The sequence below is a fragment of the Pogona vitticeps genome, chromosome 5 (genome assembly GCF_051106095.1).
Source record: "Pogona vitticeps strain Pit_001003342236 chromosome 5, PviZW2.1, whole genome shotgun sequence".
Lineage (NCBI taxonomy): Eukaryota > Metazoa > Chordata > Lepidosauria > Squamata > Agamidae > Pogona > Pogona vitticeps.
The window spans coordinates 118,193,964-118,213,565 of record NC_135787.1 but is presented as its reverse complement, the minus strand read 5'-3'; the positions used below and the strand labels follow the sequence as shown (position 1 = coordinate 118,213,565).

Sequence of the window (19,602 nt, the reverse complement as noted above, 5' to 3'; positions counted from 1 at the left end):
CTTTTTTCTGGCTTTCTCCATAATCCAGCGCCTGTTAGCAATTTGGTCTCTAGCTCCTCTGTCCCTTAAAAATCCAGCTTGCACTTCTGGGAGTTCTCGGTCCACTTACTGTTGAAGCCTACCTTGTCGGATTTTGAGTATAACCTTGCTAGCGTGTGAAATGAGTGCAACGTACAGTAGTTGGAGCACTTGACCACTTGACTTCACTCTCCAGGATGTCTGGCTCAAGGTCAGCAACTACACTGTCTGGGTTGTCCGAGACATCCAGATCTTTCTGATAGAATTCCTCTGCGTATTCTTGCCGCCTCTTCTTGATGTCTTCTGCTTCTGTAAGGTTCCCTCCCACTTTTGTCGTTTATTATAGGGAGAAGACGATGTGCAGGTTTTCATCTTCTGCCTTCTGCTAGCATCCTCCATTGGCACCAGGAACACAAAGAGCCCAAGCTCACGGAGCAGCCTCGAGTCTCTGCACTGCTTTCCCATCATCGCTATTTGCCAAATTTCAGTTATTATTATTATTATCATCATCATTAGCATCATTATTATCATTATTATCATTATCACCACTATTATTATTACTTGATTACTTTCCCACAGTAATCATACGTTAACTACTGATGTATTTCAATAAAAATCTTTCTTGTGATCTATGTTTATGAAGATGCAGATCTGTGTGGCTTTGGGGGGGGGTCTCTTTTCAGGAGCATGTAGAGCGTGCAAACCTCAGAGTCCTCTGGAGTCCAGAGGTTCAGAACCTGCAGGTCTCGAGTCAAGGCTCCTTGGCTGTGGCCATCCTTGCAACACCCCTGTTTTCCATCGAGGTGGGTCAGGCTGAAGGAGACCCCGGGTCTTGCTCGGACTCTTCAGACGCACCCCGGGGGTTGAGAGAAAGGCCGGGAGTCTCCACATCGGACTGATTTCCACTGATTCCAGAAATGGACTTGATGTTTTAAATTAAGTACCAAATAAGGCATCAACACAATAAAAATAAAACCATATTTTAAAAAGGAATAAAAAACAAAGGGAACTCACAGGGAAATAATCATCTTCATGAAAGGAACGAGAAGACAAAATGTTTCTTCATCATAGGAAATCTGTGGCCTAGTTAAAAATATATATATTTCTTCGATTTCCATCTGTCCTGACCCCCAGAACTGGCATGGAAACCAAAGGAGTTTTTTTTGGGGGGGGCTCAGGAGGAACCTGCTGGAGGTAACTCCGCCCATTCCATTGTCCTTCCCCCCCCCCCGAGCTGTCCAGACCAGAGGGGGGGGAGACGGGGCGTGCCCTGGGTCAGCCCAGGGATCAGGGCTGGAAGGGGTCGCCCTCACCTTGGAAACCTCAGGGCGCAGCCTGGATCCATCCCTGAGCAGGAGAGAGGTTTCCAGCAAGCCCCCCCCATGGCGGCGCCTCCTCCCACCCCCATGGGGAGTCTGTCCATCTCATGCCCACCTTTCTGTTTTCCTGAGCTTTAGTACAACCCCACTGACTGGGGGTTGTACTAAATCTCCACTAAATATTCCATTTTTCCTTTGAAAAAACAATAACTGCTCCTTTTCTTTCAGGAAATAAGAGGGAACGTTTTAATTTATCTAGGAAGATAAATTTGTGGCCCTTCAGATCTTGTGGGACTAAAACCTCCATCAGCCAAATTAAAGGGAGGATGATGGATGAGGGGAACAACACCTCAAAAGCTATACTTCTCCTCCTTCTTCAGGAAAAAAAAATCACTTTTTTTAAAAAAAAGAGAGAGCGAGTGGGAAGAGAAAGGAGTATAAGCCCCTCCTCCAAAATAAAAACAAGTCATTGAAAACAGGCTTTTAAAAGCATGCAAGTCTCTCCAGATACTTTAATGATCATCTTGTATAGAATGAATATGCCGTAAAATCAGGAGGCGAGGCTGCTAGGGGATTATGGGATCTGTATTTCTCTCCCACCCACCCCCAATCAGCTTAAGATGCTTAGAGACCTACTGCTCTGATTCGATTTTTATGAAGTCAAGTTTCCCCAACTTTTTCCTTTGGCAGTGGGGGGGGAGGAAGGTGTGATTTAAGAATGTACCCCAAAACAACCCACCTCTATCTTCCTGCATCAACAGCTGTGAACAACCCCGTTTCCTGCTTCAGAGAGAGGACAGCCAGAAGCTGCTCAGAAGCCAGAGACAGAGGCTATGACAAAGAAGTGGTTCTCTCTCTCTCTCACACACACTCTCTCTCTCTCTCTCACTCTCTCTCTCTCTCAATCTCTCCCCCCCCCACCAATGGTTTACTCCCCAGGATCCTGGCCCTGCTCCACCTTTCTCAAGTCCGGGTTCTGCTTTAATTTTCCCCTACACTCAAACGGCAAGCTAACTGAAACACAGGCTGGATTGGAAGGGAGCAAGCAAGCTCAGGAAATGGTCAGGGTGGCTTTTCTCCACAAGATAAAATCTACAACGCGCGACCAGGCACATCACTTCCTTTCCTGAACGGAGAGACAAAATTGCTACCCACGCTCTGCTGCCACCTCTCCGGTCGTCTTGGAACTGACCGCAAGGAAGCCTCTTCCGACCAAAATCCACACCGTTTTTGCTAAGACACAGGCTTGCGGGTCACCACTTACCCATAGGCATCCTACACATTTCTACTCGCAGAGGAGTCCCACAGAGTTCGGTGGCGTTGAGGCAGGGACTGACAAAGACCTCCACCCGAAACCCTGCAGCTGAATCACCTAATTGAGAAGACGGGGGTGCTTCTCAAATCCCACCCACCTCCTGAGGAGGTGCCCAGAAAAAGATCCCTGTTCTTCTATCTGATCAATAACTGGAGATAAAAGCAAAGTCCCCTCCCCCGGGTCAAAACTGGGTTTGGCCCAACTGGGCACATTCCAGAGGATTTTGGACTACAGCTCCTATCATCCATAGCCAGCACGGCCTTCATCAGCTGCAGAAAATCTTTTGCCAGTTCGGTTCTTTGATGGGACAGGAAGGGCCGTTAGAACGCTTAGCAAGGCAAGGCTGGAGAACCTTGGCAACTTTGCTTCGCTCAATTTGAATGCTGGCCCTTGCTGGCAAACAGAGCCTTTCTGATACGATAAAAAAGAGATAAATTACCAACATGTCCACGTTTGTAACTCTCAAGAATTCTACCCTTCTAAGATTCCACTCCTCAGCAAAGACATATTTTCCCCCCAGAGCACAGATAACCAGAAATGTGATTTATTTCATATATACAAAACTGAGGCCGGCCCTTCCCTCTCAAGCTGACCTAGCCTGCAGGGCTTCTGTTATGAGGGAAAAGAGCAGCATCGACTGTCAGGGAGAGAGAGAGGCAGACTTCTAAAACAAATGCTCAAATCACTAAATAAATAAAGCCATGATTTCTCAGAGGAGAGGAAATCCTGTCACCGTTTGCACGGGGCACAATCAGAGACGCTATTAATTATCTCCTTCTGTTGGACAAAGAATCTGAATTACCACCATCACGCCTCCAGAGAGAGGAGGCAGCTGAGACCACACAGCGTGAGGGTGGCTGATGGGTTTCCTTGGCTTGCACCCGGGTGGCCCTGAGCCAGCTGCATGGGGGACCCAGGGTGCCCCCAGGAGGGGGGGCGAGAAACCACTTCTGAGTCGACTGAGAAAACCCTAGGAGGGCCACCATTAGGTCGTAAATCATCATCATCATCATCACTAAATCTGATACTAGAAACAGATTAAAGGCAAACTGGAATGGTAACCACCAGACTTTAAAATAGCATTCCCCCCCCAGCTTGACAGCAAATGTTAGCACCATCTGTTTCCAAAACCACAGACATCTGGTTTGTGGCGCAGTGGTTAAAACGCTGTACTGCAAGCTAAAACTGTGCTCACGACTTGGGGTTCAAATCCCAGGTAGCCGGCTCAAGGTTGACTCAGCCTTCCATCCTTCCGAGGTCGGTAAAATGAGTACCCAGCTTGCTGGGGGGGCAATGTGTAGCCTGTATAATTAAAAATTGTAAACCGCCCGGAGAGTGCTTCTAGCGCTATGGGGCGGTATATAAATCCAATAAATAAATAAATAAATAAATTAAAGAAGGTGTGGGAGGGATGCAGGGGGAAAAACCTCCTATATTCCCATTAATGTTGAGGAGGTGCAGGATTTCGGTGGGCATTGGTTAAGACAAGTGGGCGACTCAAGGCAAAAATCTCATGTTTTTTCTTTTCTTTCGAAGAAGGCACAGAACAGGCTGTATTTCCTGAGAATGCTCGGCAAGTTAAATTTATCTCAGCATTTACTTCTGTCATACTATCGTAGCACCATTGAGAGTGTCCTAACCTATGGCATTCTGGCATGGTTTGGGAGTAACTCTGTAGCGGACAAAAAACCTCTACAGAGAACCATTAAAATTGCCCAGAATATCATCGGGCTCCAGCTACCAACCTTGGATGACATCTTCACATCCCGCTGTCTAAGGAAGTCACACAACATCCTGAGAGACTCTTCCCATCCTGCTTATAACTTTTTTGAACTGTTACCATCTGGCAGGAGATATAGAACAATTAAGACTCGGACCACACGTTTTCTCAATAGTTTTTATCCCAGAGCTATAATTGCAATTAATAATGAGCTTAAAGACCACCAGTAGTGAATAATTAGTTGGACTATGTTACTTGGCCTGGGGTGTAGATGTTTGTGGGTGAGGAGTGTTTAGGGAATTTTATCTGTGTGCATGTGTCTGGTCTCTGGGTGTCTGTGAATTTCGTTGTATGTGTATACTGTGTATATACTTACAATGACAATAAATTATTATTATTATTATTATTATTATTATTATTATTATTATTATTATTATTATTATTATTATTATTATTATTATTATTATTATTTTCCTGGAGGTTTGGAAGGCGGGACCCTCTGATTATTCTGTCCCTCGCCCCAAAAGAGTCACTCCAAATTCACAAATTGCAACACACACACACACACACACACAAACACACACACACAAACACACACACACACACACACACACACACACACACACACACACACACACACACACACACACACACACACACACACACACACACACACACACACACACAAAAGGCCATGCTCTGATGTCTTCTGATCTCCCTCTTGCAGTCCTCCTGAAGCTTCCCTCAAGGCCCCTTAAATGGCCCCTTCTAGGAACTGGGAAGTCGCTTGATTCAGAGGACGCACAAAGCTAGGTTTTGATGGCCCACAGAAGCAGGGTGTGGTTTTCTTTTCGGAGGGGGCGGGAGAACTGATCTTGTCCCCCACACACACCCTCAGGGGGATCAAGCGTGTGTTGCCACCAGAACTACCTGGAGAAGAACTTCCTGGTTCAGTTGGAAATCGGATCCAAGCCTTTTCCCTGTTCCAGTGATTTATTTCAGTTTCGACCTGACTCATTCTGTGCAAGGAACCAGGATACAGTAATAGGCGTTGCTCAACCTCTCCACCTGCCTTCAGAGCCAAACACTTTTTTAAAAAATTCATTTCCAAAGGAACAGTTCTATCCACCCCTCCTAGGAAAGCAAACTTTCCTGTCCCGACTTTGGCACCGAACAGAGAAAAGAAATAAAAATGCAATAAATACGGCCATTGGCTTGCTCTGCGAACCGGGCGAAAGAGAGATAACACGCTCAGGAAACAACGTATTCCTGACCAGTAAATAAAGGTTTAACCCTCATTCGCTTTTTGAAAAGCAGTCTCTTGTAATTACAGTAGAAAACCCTGAAAACTTAATAATAAATTGTTTAAAAAGTAACTCTTCCTTATCCGGTTTCACAACAGTAATCTAAACAAATTACTTTGTGTCCACCCTGCCCGAAAATGAGGGCCTTCCCCCATCCCTCCCCTCCAGGTGCAATGGGTGACAACTCCCATCATCCACCAGCCAAAACGGCCAAAGAGTCACAAGAACCCAACTTTCTGGTGAAATAATCCCTGGCCATCTTTGCTGGCTGCACAAAATGAGCCACTTTGGATCCTCTATCTCATTTTAATTTCATTCCAAAGCATGTTTTTGCAGGATATAAATGTTACGGAGAAATCCCAAAGTTCTGATGGCCCTCGTCGCCTCCATCCGAGTGGACTCTAAATGTGAGGGGAGGCACTTCCGTCTCCTATCCATGCCACCTGGGCTTCTGGATAAATGAAACCAAGAGGAGGGTAGAGAGGTCTCGGGGGGGGTATTCCAAAGCGGCTACCCTCATGGTGCACCCCAAGTTCCAGTTGTGACACTCAGAAAGGCCCTTCAGTTGGGCCCCACCGCCGACCTCCGCAGGTCAACCCCCGTTTCCTCCAGAAACTTGGCAAGCGGTGAGGCGTCTGCTCAGGGACAGGCCTGGCTCCAGGCTGAGTGTGTAATGTCTTCTTCCTCGGCCGGGATAATGGCTTGACCTTCTTTTGTGCAATCAATGAACATCCCATCTGCAAAGTGGGTTGCCCGGCCGGCCGTTGGTGTCTGGCAAAGGGCGAAGGTTCACCGTCGAAACTCCAGACAGGAAGAAGGAAGTGCAAGTGGGTCAGAAAGGCCCCCCTCACGGCCAAGCAGATATTTCAGGAGCGATCAAACGAGGGGCGGAAGGCAGCCGCTGGCTTTCACTCTTTCTGCCCAACAACAATCACTCAAAGGTAGATTGCCCTGAGCTGGGGGGGGGGGGCGTCTGGTTTAGGTTCTTCCCTTCTGTTCATTTGTCTAATCCCTTTTCAGAGAGCATTTAAACCAAGCAATGTAAGGGTGAGTGTCACGGAATCGGGAAACTGTTGTCCCCCATGAATGTTGACACTCCGTTTGACCCCGGATCCATCAGGGCTTTTTCAGCCTGGCCTACCTGGCAGGTCTCTAGGAGGATAAAGCAGAGAAGAGGAGAACAGTGCCTGCCATTCTGAGCTCACTGCCTTGAGTTGGCATTTACAGCAATGGTTCCATCAACAAATAACAAACCCATCTGGATACCTAAATGATGGACATTAAGGTTGCGATTTGAAATACCTTTCTTTTTCCCCTTTTCGTAGAGGGGGGGCCAGGAAAACAGATGATTATTTAGGTTTTTAGACACTCGGGGGGAGGGGTTGTCTGGGAAGGCAGCTTCAGTCCAGGTTTCACTTTACGTTTGAGATTCTTACCCATGGTTAAGACAGCAAACCCCGGCTGTTTTGCTAATACCGATGAATGTTTAAATCAGCACCAAGCTGATCAAGGGCAGTTTGTGCTAACCATGGTTAAGCACAGCGCCTGTATGAGAGTGGCTGAAGGTAGCTTAGGCTAACCACAGAGGACCGGCTGGGAGGTGGTGGCTGTCGCCTTCAGGGGCTTCATCGGCTGCAGAGGACAGGAGGAGACAGATGGAGCCCTCTGGCCCTGGGACTTTTAAGAAACACAACTTTATATTTTTTGGACTCGCAGACAGAGGACTGGAAAATACAGCCACCCGTCGGCTGTGCCGACAAATATTGGAAACTGTTTTCTACTGAATTTAGGGTGTCTTGCCTTCATCATCATCATCATCATTATCTTCTGCTGCTGCCTGGACCGGATTATCGCCACCCCCTTTCTTTTAAAAACCAGAAATCATGAGAAAGATCATAAGGTCACTTCTCCCTTTCTCTCTTTTTAAATGTTGTTTCAGGCCTCAAACAGGTACAGGAATAAAATAACCTTCCGTTGGAGGATCCCACCTGCTGGAAGCTTCTAAGGTGCTTCTCCTTTGTGAGTTGAATTCCCACCCCCAATCATCATTACGAGTGGGCTGCCGATGGCCCAGAGACGGTTCAGTTTCTACCTCCCATCTAGCGATCCATGTCTCTTATAACTGATGATGGAAGAGCCCCCCTGGCCCACCTGTGGCCTTACTCTTTCAACACACAGCACCAGGTAGGAACGTCACAACATCTGAACACAATATATAAAAAGCCTGAGGTGGGTGGATAGGACTTGTTGGGGCCCAGAACTCCCATAATTCTGCAACCATGCATTTTCCCAGCAACAAATAACAATGTATGATTGCGATCAAGTCCGGTCTAATGCAAATTTGGGGTGGGGGTTCGGTTTTGTCGTCCATGGCCAACTCAGCCCCGTGAGCCTTGCAAAAGATCTGCTCCCGGACGGAGCTGCAAAAGGGCCAGAAAGGGTTGGTCAAGAGGGTATGAGATCCTTGGCTGACAACCTCTGTCTCTCTGCACGCTCTCTCTCCCCCTCCAGCTTTGCCACCTGGCCTTCAAACGCCTTTCCTAGGAATGGGGTTATTCAGAAATCGAATTCACGCAGAAATGATGGGAGACCGGTTTCCCAGGCTGCCCCCTCCCCTTCCCAAAAAGCAAGGTGATACCAGATTTTGACCGCCAGGTGGAGCAACCCACCCCATAATATGCAATACCAGATGCCCACAAGAATGTACAAGTGAGTTATTCAACCAAGAAAGAAAGGAGGGGAGAAAAGTAACTTCTCTAGAAGACAACTCTTAGGATCTCCTGGCAAGTGTGGGCATTCTGGGAAGTGTTGTCCAAAAACCTGGTTTCTCCCAGGGTATCCAAGGATAACCAGACTATTTTTAATTCTCGCTTAAGTCATTTGCTCAAGAAACCTGGACGCTCTGAAATGCAGGATGCCCAGGAAACGGGCTCTAAGCCAGAGGCCAGAATCCTGCAGGGGATTTGCGCCGTCATAAGCGTCACTAGTGTAAATCTCAGGCGCAAACAATCACAAATTGAAGAGCCGATGCTCCCATTCCGGGTCACAATAGGATGCTGGGCATAAGTGGCGCATTTATGTACAGCCGTAATTACCAACGTTTGGGGGCAGAACTCAGGAGAGGCGAGTTCAAGTCCCCATAGATGAAATAATATCCATTGGCTGACTTCGAGCCCGTCATTCTCTCCCACCTCTAAACAAACAAACAAACAAACAAATGATTCCAGGGAGTTTGGACACATAGAAAAACAGCAACCAGCCTAATCCCAGTGATCCCAAGTGTTTTTTTTTTAAAATCCAATTTTGTTGGCACTTAATTCCCAAGCAGCTTAAAGTATATGCACAGCCTCGTTTATAGCAATATCCGTTGGCCACGTCACGTGTCTTAAGCTCTCATCTTATACAAGAGCCAAAGATCCCCATCAAATAGACCAATTTGACCAACAAATGTAATTTCCCCGTAAATCGCCGGGATAACAAAATCCTAGAACAGCCTGTGTTCAAGAAGTCTGATTTCCTCTTGTGTGGCTTTAACACCATTATTGCGGTTTAGACATACAGTTTATACTTACAAATGAACTGCAGTGCAAATGACAATGGTTGTAATGGATGTCCCTGATGCAAACACAGACCTTTTTATACAGGATAATTACAGCAATGGGTTTATTCTCAGAGGTGATGTGGGGGAGGGGGAGAAATTACAGGTTTTACTTTTCTGAAAAGATTACAGACAGCAAGCTGGAAAACACCTCTCTGCATGACATTTTTGAGCCAACGTGGGCAATTCCCTTTCGAGGGCTGAATTCGAGTCACAGACATTCCCGGAGGTCATGTGCCCGGGGATGGGTGGGTGGGGGTGGTGGTCAGGGTTTTACTTTTAAGCTCCTACAGCTGGTAACCAAAGCCCTGAGGAAGCAGCTCAGCCTTTTAGAAAAGAGAAAATCCCTCAGAAAAGGTTGGAAGGGTTGGATTTGGCTTGAAGGCCTGATTTGACCCAGGGCGTCCGGTTACCCACCCCTGCTGCACAGAAACCGCGCCTGCTGGGGAGGAGGGAACAATGAACATATCTTTATGCTTTAAGTGTCTCCCCTCTTCCCGGTGACAGGCACGGCCACTGTTCATGCGCACGTCTCGTAAGTTAACGGCAACTTTCCCGCTCACATGCCTCTCCAGCAAGCATGTGGGAAAATACTTCCCAGGCACTGGTCAACAGCACCCTACTCAGAGATCAGCCATATATAACTCAGCAAGCAGCTTTCCTTTGTCCCGTTATGTGCCCTTCCCACACAGCCTGGTATGTTGCGATTTTCTGCACACCTGCACTTTATAGGTCCGCTTTTTCGGAAATCAAACATTATTTCTAGTTGAACTTGGTTTGTAAATAAAATAACAAAAAGTAAAAAAAGAAGGAGACAGCACCCCGGCTCAAATTCCAGCCACTTACCGCAGCACCCGGTCCATCTGCAGGGGTGGGGGAAATGCTCTCCGATCCGTCCCTGTTGTCGCCGGCGCTGCCCCCCTCTGGATTGCGGGACCGAGGTGGGGGGACATAGTGGCTGATTCGTCAATGTAAGGCATGGTCTCTGAGCCGCCGGGGGGAACTTTGGGCTCCTCGTTGCCCTCGGCATCATATTCCTCGGTGTCGTAGTTGAAATCTGTCCAAAGAAAAATGGGGAAGCCTGGTCAGTGTGGGCTGCAAGCCCAAGTGAAGGCAGCAAATCCCCAGTGGGTTTTAGTCCGAACGCTGAAAGAGCAATCCGAGATGTCAGACTTGTTTTTTGCAGATAGGGTGCAGCAACGTGGACGGTTCTTGTTTTTTGTTTTAAATTCAGACCAAACCCTGGAGCAGAGCCATCGCCTCCTGCAAAATCAACGTCGCCTGCTCGGAAGTCAATACAGATTCTTTCAACTTTGCCACCCTGAGCCCAAAGGCGAGAGCCAAACAGAAGCCCATTTTGGGTGACGGTCAGGCTGAAGAAGGGGCGAGTGAAGAACTTTGCATGCTTTACTTTCTGAAAGCCCTTCCCCAGGACTTCTGCCTGAGTGAGGAAGACCAGCTGCATCTCATCCTTTTCCCTGACCTGCTGGCTTTCTACAAGCAAGGAATGCCTTGTCCGTAATTTATAGCCACAAAACCACAGGTATACTGTAATTGCCAACGTTGCTGGATCGAGGACCCAGGACACTCAGATTAAAGTTATCACCGGGTCATCTTGGGCCAGATTGGAAGCAGAAGAGAACCACCCCTCCCACACCTTGAACTTGTGGGGAGGAAAGGTGGCATGGAAATCTAATAAATCAAGGACTCAGGAAGAGGCCTGCACACCCACACCCCGGAGGTGCACCGGCAGAGAGAGGCAAGCCCTGCGCATGGTTCGAGGCAGGGAGGTAACACGTGGGCACGTACCAACCGCCCGCCTTTCCTTCTCCCCCTCCGGGGGCACCATTCCACCCACTCCTCTCCCTGCTGCAAACCCATCTCCCGCCACCCACTCTGCACAGACTCAAACGCACGCACGTGTGCCTGCCGGCGCCTAACCCCTCCCCCGCCTCCCCCACCCTCATGGCTTGACACACTTCCCCACATTTCCCCCAATTAAGCAAGCCTCCTTGAGTGCCGCTTCAAATCCCTCAATTACGTGCGGCAGCTGGCTGGCTGGGTGCCCCCGATGCGCGTGGCAGAGCACCCTGGTGAATAACGGGGAGGAGGAGGAGGAGGAGGAAGAGGCGAGGGAGAGAGAGAAAGGGAGATCGCAGGACGCGGTCACGACTCTCTCTGAAAGACCCAGGTCCAAAACCCTCTGCTGGGGCTGCAGAGCTAAACAAGCCCCTTCATCATCCTCAGTTTGACTTACCTACCTCGCAGGGCTGTTGTGAAGATTAAGGAGCAAGGACCAGACCTGTGGACTCCACGTGGAGCTCAGGTCACCTGGCTTTAAAAGGCTTTTCCCGGCCCGATTAGCCACCCTCTGGCCCCTGGACTATTGATGGGGCGGAGGGAAGGTGCTGGACTATATGAGAGGGTCTGGCCTTGCCTGAACCGAGGCAGGGCTCCGAAACGCCAGAGGCAACTTTTTTTCCAAGTCTGGTGCTGTCTGTGCTGGGTCCCTTAGGGGCACGAGAGCAGCCGCCAGACTCTTCAGAGTGGGTCCTCTGGGCTCCTAATTTAAGCTGAAACTTAGAATCCTAGGATGGGAGGGTTCAAAGATGCACCTAAAGGTCATCTAGTCCAGCCTCCCCCCCCCCCAACGGAGAGTTCCTTGGAGGAAAATACGGATTCCCTCAGCATCGGTGTCTCTCCTGCTCCTCCGTGTATCCCACAAACACCCCTGCGAGATAGACTAGGCTGAGAGAGATCACAGGTTTCAAGGCAGGAACCAGGATCTCACACCTCCTCGCCCTCTACTGTACTCTACCCACTAGGCTACTCTGTTCACAAAGGCCTTCCCAACCAGATCACAAGATGCTCAAAAGACTTGTGCCGGGGAAGGGGGGTTTGAGGCGTGGACACGAACCAGCCAGCTGCTCCTCGTTTCCAGAAATTATTATTTTTTCATTCAGCGGCCACCTGTTTCTAACTCACTAGCCACCGGTTTCTTATTTCAAAGAGGAGCTCCTTGTTTAGTAGCCCACCCGCTGCGGTACTTCATTCGGCAGCTGCTCCCGCCTTATTTTGAGGAACACATCCTTATTTAGTAGCCACCGGCTCCTAATTTAGTAGCCACGCGCCCTGTCCCTTATTGAGTGGCCACCTGCCCAACCGTTTCAAACAAGGACCAGGGAGGGAGGTGGGCTACGATTATCTCTCCCAGCTGGCCCCCTGGCCAAAAGGACTTCCATCAGCAGGAGTGCCCCTGTTCTGGGGACTTCCACGGGGCTCAGTTGCAACATCTGGTGGGTGGAAAGGGGCCCGGCTTGTTCAAGCCAGCCAGCCCAAGGCAGTGGGGGTGAGTGGGGGTTGTCAGCTGGAAAGACCCACGTTTGAAGCTCACCTCTCTATCCCAAAGATTCTACCTCCCCTCTTGGGATTCTTCCCTTGGTGGTGGGTTGGTCTAGATGACCCTTGAGGTTCCTCCCAACTCGACAATCCATCCGTTTTTCAAAACCCCAGAGCATCTTCAAAACCACAATGTTTCCTCTTATTTCCGTGACTCCTGCCCAACCAGACAAAGTCAAAAGCATAGCTCTACTCCTTTCTAACCAAATCGTCCAGTTTTCTGGAGTTCCACACTCCATCCAGAACCGAACTTGCAAGCCACTTGCTATATAGACAACACTTCACTTGTAATTACTTACTATTTTGGCAACAACGAAAGCATAACTATGTGACGATGGTGAGGGAAGAGGGCCTTGGTCCCCAGGGCAGGCCTGGATGAAGTCCAGGGGGTGGCCAGGGCCTGCCCTGCCCCAAACAGAGCCCCTCTTTTCAAGCAGATCTGAAGGGGGGAGACAGGGGGTGTTTATCGCAAAAGGAGACCATGAATGAAAAAGGAGAGAAGGAGGACGAGCGGAGACCCCGTTCCCTGCCTCATCTCATTCTCTATGTGCAACCATCCTGTGAGGGAGGCCATAGGGGCAGGCAGCTCTTAGTCCAGCAACACCAACGGTGCTGATCAGCCCAAACAGGGATATGAACACAGGCCTGCCTGTTCGACACTAACATGCAAACGCAGCTTTCTCCAACATGGAAACGGCTGGACAACAATTCCCCTCACACACACCCCAGGCGGTACGGCCAGTTGACCTACAACAGCCGCTCACAAGGCAGGAAGGCCCCAACGTGAGAAATGCTGTTCTGACGTATAGAAAGTTCCTGGTGGATAGTTCTGCCTTCAGACTGCGTATCACCTTTTATTAATGCATCTTCAGGTCACGTGGAAGCTGCCGGAGAAAGATTTTATATCCCATAAAGGCAGGAAAAAACTATAGTCAGAAATGTGGATGTAAAAAAAATCAGCCTACCCCGCAGGGTCGTTGCACAAGGATTCCTGAGAAGACGCCTCTCACACCTTCTGAATGTGGAGAAGCGACTCCGTCCGTGTTCAGCAATAACGGGTTATCGGCCAGAATCCGCTTTGGCAATTTAGGTGCAACAGAAACTCAGTTAAGTTATGGTGGCAAATTAGCACTAATTAACAAGGCACCGGTCGCATTCCTGGTCACGTGACGAAAGAATGAGTCCCCCCTCCTCAGTCCAGCCCAACCTCTTCTTGGCAGGCTGTTGCCGTCCATCATGGTGTCTCCGCAAAATTTCCTCATGGCAATCAAACTGAAAGCCTTGCTTGCATTTTGGGGGGATGAAAGGGGGGGTCCCAGATTGAACGGACAGGACTGGGGGTGGAGAGATGAAAAAAGGAAGCACCAGGTAGACAGGGCTGGAGGTCGGTGAGCGAAGGGTCTGTGGGGGGGGGGAGGGAAGTAACTCAGCCTGGTTGTGTAAGTGACTCACACCTGTCTACACGATGCTAGAGGTACTTAACAGCAGAGCTAGATTTAAGGGGGGGCACACACAGCAATGTTTCAAGGACTTTAACTAGGTTTTTGGAGGGTTTTTTTTGGAGGTTTTGGGGGATGATCTCCCCGCAATACCTTCTCCTTTGCTCCCCGTTTCCCCACCAGCCTCTCTGCTTCATCATCAGCTTTCCTGCCTTTATATAATCCGTCACAGACACCCAGAGCCCAAATGGGGGGGAGGCTTCCACAATTCATTCCCCTCCCTCCTCCCCTTCCCTAGATGTTTTTTGGGGAAAGCAAAGAACAAGCATTAAATGACGGTGGGGGAAGGGGAAGGAGATGGTGGGGTGCTGTGACTTTGCAATCCCCCCCAACCCAGGATGCCAAGTCCACCTAACCCCACATCGCCAAGAAGAAAAGAGAAGAGAAAAAACAGCCAGCGGTGCCAACCAGGAAGGCGAGCATCTCGAGCATTCTCCCCCCCAAAAGATCGAGCAGAGAATCAAACCCTAATCCCATCTCCACACACACACCCCACATACACAAACAAATAAATAGATAAATAAAAAGGGAAGGTCCCGGCAGGGAAGACCTACTGCTGTAGATCCAGGAGAGGCGAGGCAGACCCGGCTGGCTCAGGGGCTCCATCGGGAGAAGGGAAGAAGGAGGGAAAAGCCTTCAGACCTCCCAGCCGCCCAGCATTTCAAAACGAAGAGAGGATGGGGAAGGAAGGGGCTTTTGGGGAGGGGGGCGAGAGGGAGGGGGGGTCAGAAATCAGGAGGCCAATTTGGAGTCTGGATCCTCCAATGTCAGCCTGGACGGGGCGAGGGGGGAGAGAAAGAGAGTAGGGCAAGGATGGGAGAAGCCCCCACCCACCCACCCAAAAGGAGCCGGGCTGTGATGACAGGCGGGCGGCACCGGGAGAGAGGAGTACATGCCAGCCCTGCCCAGAGGGATGTCTGGGGCTGGCAGAGTCGGCGGGGGGGGGGGGGGAGCTTACTTCCAAAGCGTGCTTGTCTGGGGGGGATGAGAAGGCGAGGAGGAGCTGCCCACCAATGGCGAAGAAGGCGAAGAAGACACCTTCTGTCCCGCCTCCTCTTCCGCCACCTCCTCCTCTTTTGCCTGACAGAAAGGGGGGGGATAATGATTATGCCACAGTGAAGAGGGGACCCCCCTCTTCCCCCCCCATGGATGGCATGGGGGGAAGAGAGAAGATGAGTCTCCCGTGCCCTGCAACGGATATCTGAGGACGAGCGGGGGTTGGGGGGCAAGGAAAGCCGCGATCACGCCCCGTGCAGGACGGCGGTCACGCTCCCCTCCTGCACCCCGAGAAGTCCCCATGCTCTCCTGGGCCTCAAAAAGTGCCACCCCCGAGCTCTCTTACTTTTGCTAGGCTCCCTCCTGAGGGCTAGAAGCATGGCTTGCCTGGAGCCCAGTGGGGAAGCCCCCCCTCTTTGCACGCGGAAGGGAGGACCCCACACACGGTGAACACGAGGTCATCTGTCACCTTCCTTGCTACAGAAGCCCCCACCCAGCCAACTTCATGGACCAGCCGCCTCCGGACAAGCCAAGGGCAAGGGATAATGGGAAATGTAGTCCCAAAGCCTGTCCGGAGCAAAAAAGGCTCTCCCTCCTCCTCCCTCCCCCCCAATGAACTTCTGAGGATTACGACAGCCGACTTGGCCTCTGTCACTGACGGATTCTGTGGGTTTTAGTTACGTAAAAATGTAACTTTTAAAAAAACTCGCCATTTGCTCCCAAAATGTCAGTTACCAGCTGGTCCAGACAGGCTGTTCGCCCACTGAAGCCGAGATGATTTCCAACAGAGCTTGGAAAATTACTTTTTAAAAGTCATTAACTGCCTTTTGTAAAACACACACAAGGCCCCACAAATGCAAATGTTTATAATTACTTTGACAGCTGACAAAGTAACTCTGTCTCTTCTTGCTGATTCAAAACATATTCTGTTATATTTAGTTAATTCTTCCCCTACGCCCATAAATGCAACAAGCCACTAGTGTGTAGTACAACATGGGATTTGAGAAACAAGGCTACACACTTCTTGTAACGGTGATGATGAGTTAATTAAGAGTTACACCCGAAAACGGTGTCCCATCTTCCGCTGCAATCATCATGTAACTTGGTTACATCTGCTGCAAAAAGAAAGTAATTACAAGGGAGGTTTTTATTTCTGACACGTTATTTCCAAACCCTGCTCTGGAGTAAGGCCTGTGGAACTCAGCAAGACTTGACAACTGCCCCCCCCAAGGTGTGGAAAGCAGCCACTGCCAGGCAGTGCAGACAAAACAGAGTCACATTGAGATGGGGGGATTTTTTTTAATGGCCCACCGTGCTTTAGAAAGCTTCAGGTCCACAGCCAGCCATTCTGAGGCACCTTGACTTGTGTTATATGCAGTGAGAGCTTTTTATTTTGAAACCCAGAAATAGATTTTAGGACAAGCCACTGCCCTGCTCGTTTCAAGTGTGTGACACCCAGGCCAGCCATGATCTCAGGGATGCTGGGGACGGTGCAGCAAAAATCCCTCTGTGCATGCTCAGAGGCTGGCCGGCCTGCTTTCACAACCCCGTCCCTTCCTGCATTGGTTGTAAGAAGAGCAAAGGAAGATTTTTTTTCAAGCGGGGAAGAACATCCCGGGCTGAAGACACACAGCTGATGGAGAAGAAAAACAAGCGCCATCATCAAGAAAAGCTCCTTTCCTCTCCCCCGTTTTGTGCCAGGCCTTCTCAAAACCCTCAGCATTTGTGGAGAGAATGAAAGGGACACACACACACAGAGAGAAACACCTTGCAAATTTTAGGATCCCTCTGAGTGCCCCATCCCAGCACCCGTTTTTTGGAGAGCCCTCCAGCGCCACCTTGCAATCAAAAGGGATCCACGCCATCCTTTGGGCAGGCAGGAGGTGGAGATGACCGAGACTACTCTACCCTTTGAATTTTTGCCTGCTCCCCAAAGGCGGAGCGGCGTCCTTTGTGCAAATCTGCCCTTCAGAAGTACGGTCCAGAAAAGTCCAGCTTGGGTTCCTGAGAGTGCTAAAGTGGTCTCTTTTTGTGTGGTCCGGCCCTCCTGCCCGTAAGGGGCCAACAGTTGCCTCCAACACTTGGGCCCGGGGGATACCCCGCCAGCCTGACTCCTTGACGGTCCCCTCCAGGAGAATCCAAACGCCTCTCTCCGGTGCAAGGGAAAGGGCTCGCTTCTTCCAGAGAAGTGACTTCCAGAGATCCTTGGGGTGGGTCTGAAATACCCGGGGGGGGGGGGGGAAACATCTCCTATCAGCCTGTGCCCAGTGGAGAGTCAAACTCCCAACGTCTGACTAACTTGCTATGAATGAAAGAATAGCTCCTTGGGGTTTTGGGATGGGCACAGAGGGTGTGCAATGAGATGAAGCTGAATGGACCTCGAAACAGAAGTAGGGACTTCTTTTCAGTGGCAGTCTCCCGGTGCGGTCAATGTTTTCCCCGCATTCTCCATATAGCTTTGCAACAGGATACGTGCCAAGATGTTCTGGCTATATACATTCTGACCGAGCCAGCGTCGAGTATAATTGTTTGAATATTTCGTTTGGAAGAGGAGGATACGGGTTGAGATCCCTGCACGGTCAAAAAGCTTGGTAAGTATCCCATAATATGGATGCTGGTTTTCGGTATCCATTTTTATTGATAGCAAAAGAACTTCCGACAAAACTATGTGAACTCCAGTGGGACCACATGCACACAAACACACACACACAAGCATACAGTCATTTACTTTTGAAAGCCACCAACGGCCCTTTTCAAAAGGAAGGCCAACTAGCAATATTTAAAATAACTTTAAAAAAAATAAAGATATGTCTCTACTATGATTTTGGTTACAAACATTTCCTGGACTCCCCTTTCAGAGACCACCCAACCGGGGTCTCTCACAACCTGGCCTGACCCAGGAATCCATTGCAAGAGTCCAAAGAATTTTGAGAAACGAGGGTTCTAAAGCAGAGACAAGGACTTTTCTGTCAACTTGTGTCCTTGTTTCCAACTTGGGACCAGTCAGGAAAACAAGGCAGGCCCTGCCATTTTTGGGTGCACGAGCAACATCTTTGTGATGCAATTCATCACCTTAATAAACTTCTGGTCTTTCTTTCTTTCTTTCTTTCTTTATTAGTGCAGGGGCAACAGGCCCTGCCATTTTTGGGTGTAGGGCAACATCTTTGTGATGCAATTCATCACCTTTATATACTTCTGGTCTTTATTTATTTATTTATTTATGCCATTTTTGGAGTGCAGGGGCAACAGGCCCTGCCATTTTTGGGGTGTAGGGGCAACAGGACCCTGACCCCTCTTTGTGAGGTCATGTTGTGATGCAGCTCATCACCCTAATAAAACCTCTGGTCCAGGACAGCAGCCACCCATCTGGTGAGTGACAGGCGCTCAGTCAGCTGTCTTGATCCAGTGATGGCGAAGACCCGGCGCAAGGTCCCGGTTCCTCCCGGGAACATCTTGGCAGCCGCAGTCAGCTATCTCATCGTTTTTCTTCTTATCACTTTGATGACATTATGTGTGCAGTTTGTTCTCGTTTGGGAACTCCTGCAGAGTTTTACTTTCTTTTGGAACACCTTGGAATCCATGATGATCTTGGTTACAACCATCTATTTGGTGGGTCACCTGCTCTCTGGCATCGGTGGTGATCCAAGGATGGAGCAGACCCAGCGCAGGCTTCTGGTTACTCTCCTTGCAACCTTCATCAGATACCTCATCTTAACTCTCCTCGTCTTGTTCGTAACATTCTGTTACCAGATTGTTTTCCTCTTGAAGATCCTCCAGAGCTTCACTTTTATTCCAAACCTCTGCGACTCAATCAAGAGATGCTCCAGGCGCCTCTTTGCGGTCCGTCAAACGCCACCCCAGCTTTCCAGCGCCCAGGTGAAGGTAGGCTGTGGCTTTACTGTTATGGGTTTGCTTTCCATAAGTAAGCAAAATGCATAGAGATAGGAAGCGGATCTGGTGTCCGTTCTTGAGAAAAAGAGAATGGGAAAAAGGCAGGTTGCTTACCTGTAACCATGGTTCTTCGAGGGGACCTCTCTGAATGCACACGTAAGGGTTTACGCTGCGCCTGCGCTGACGTTCCCGGAGTATTCTAGAGCTAAAAGTAACAATTTTATAGGATGATCCCCCCATGAGGCACCCATGCTCCTCCCACCCAAGATTCCCCTGGTGAGCGTCTTACATCAATATGGTGGAGATGATGGTAATCTGAAGAATGATGGTACGATGAAGCCTAGATAAACATGAAAACTAGTCGAATAGGTTAGGAACGAGACATTAAAGTAGGAAGTTACTTTATCAGGAAAATTGAGTAACAGGTGGATCGGATCACAATCCGGCTATTTCGCGTGTTATGACAGCCCCTAGGAAGGCTGTTTGAAGTAAGTAATTTTGCATTTGAAGAGAAAATGGGCTCGAATGGCGGGCACTTGAGTG

At 49.4% G+C, this 19,602-nt stretch overlaps 1 protein-coding gene and 1 long non-coding RNA gene across 5 annotated transcripts in view; one reads left to right on the top strand and one right to left on the bottom strand.

Annotated features, from left to right (window-relative positions):
- LOC144589525 (uncharacterized) overlaps positions 1-19,602 on the top strand; it is a 300,406-nt gene that overhangs the window by 97,315 nt on the left and 183,489 nt on the right. The gene's annotated exons all lie outside the window — the stretch shown is intronic.
- Positions 1-19,602, bottom strand: part of LOC144589521 (active breakpoint cluster region-related protein-like) — a 67,673-nt gene that overhangs the window by 24,975 nt on the left and 23,096 nt on the right. Inside the window, exon 1 of one of the 4 annotated variants that reach the window (XM_078394375.1) lies at positions 10,121-10,325. The exons of the other annotated variants lie outside the window; for them this stretch is intronic. Coding sequence (XP_078250501.1) covers positions 10,121-10,307 — 187 coding nt within the window. The 5' untranslated portion in view covers positions 10,308-10,325. Of the gene's footprint in view, positions 1-10,120; positions 10,326-19,602 lie in introns of those variants that run through there. 4 annotated transcript variants of the gene reach the window in all.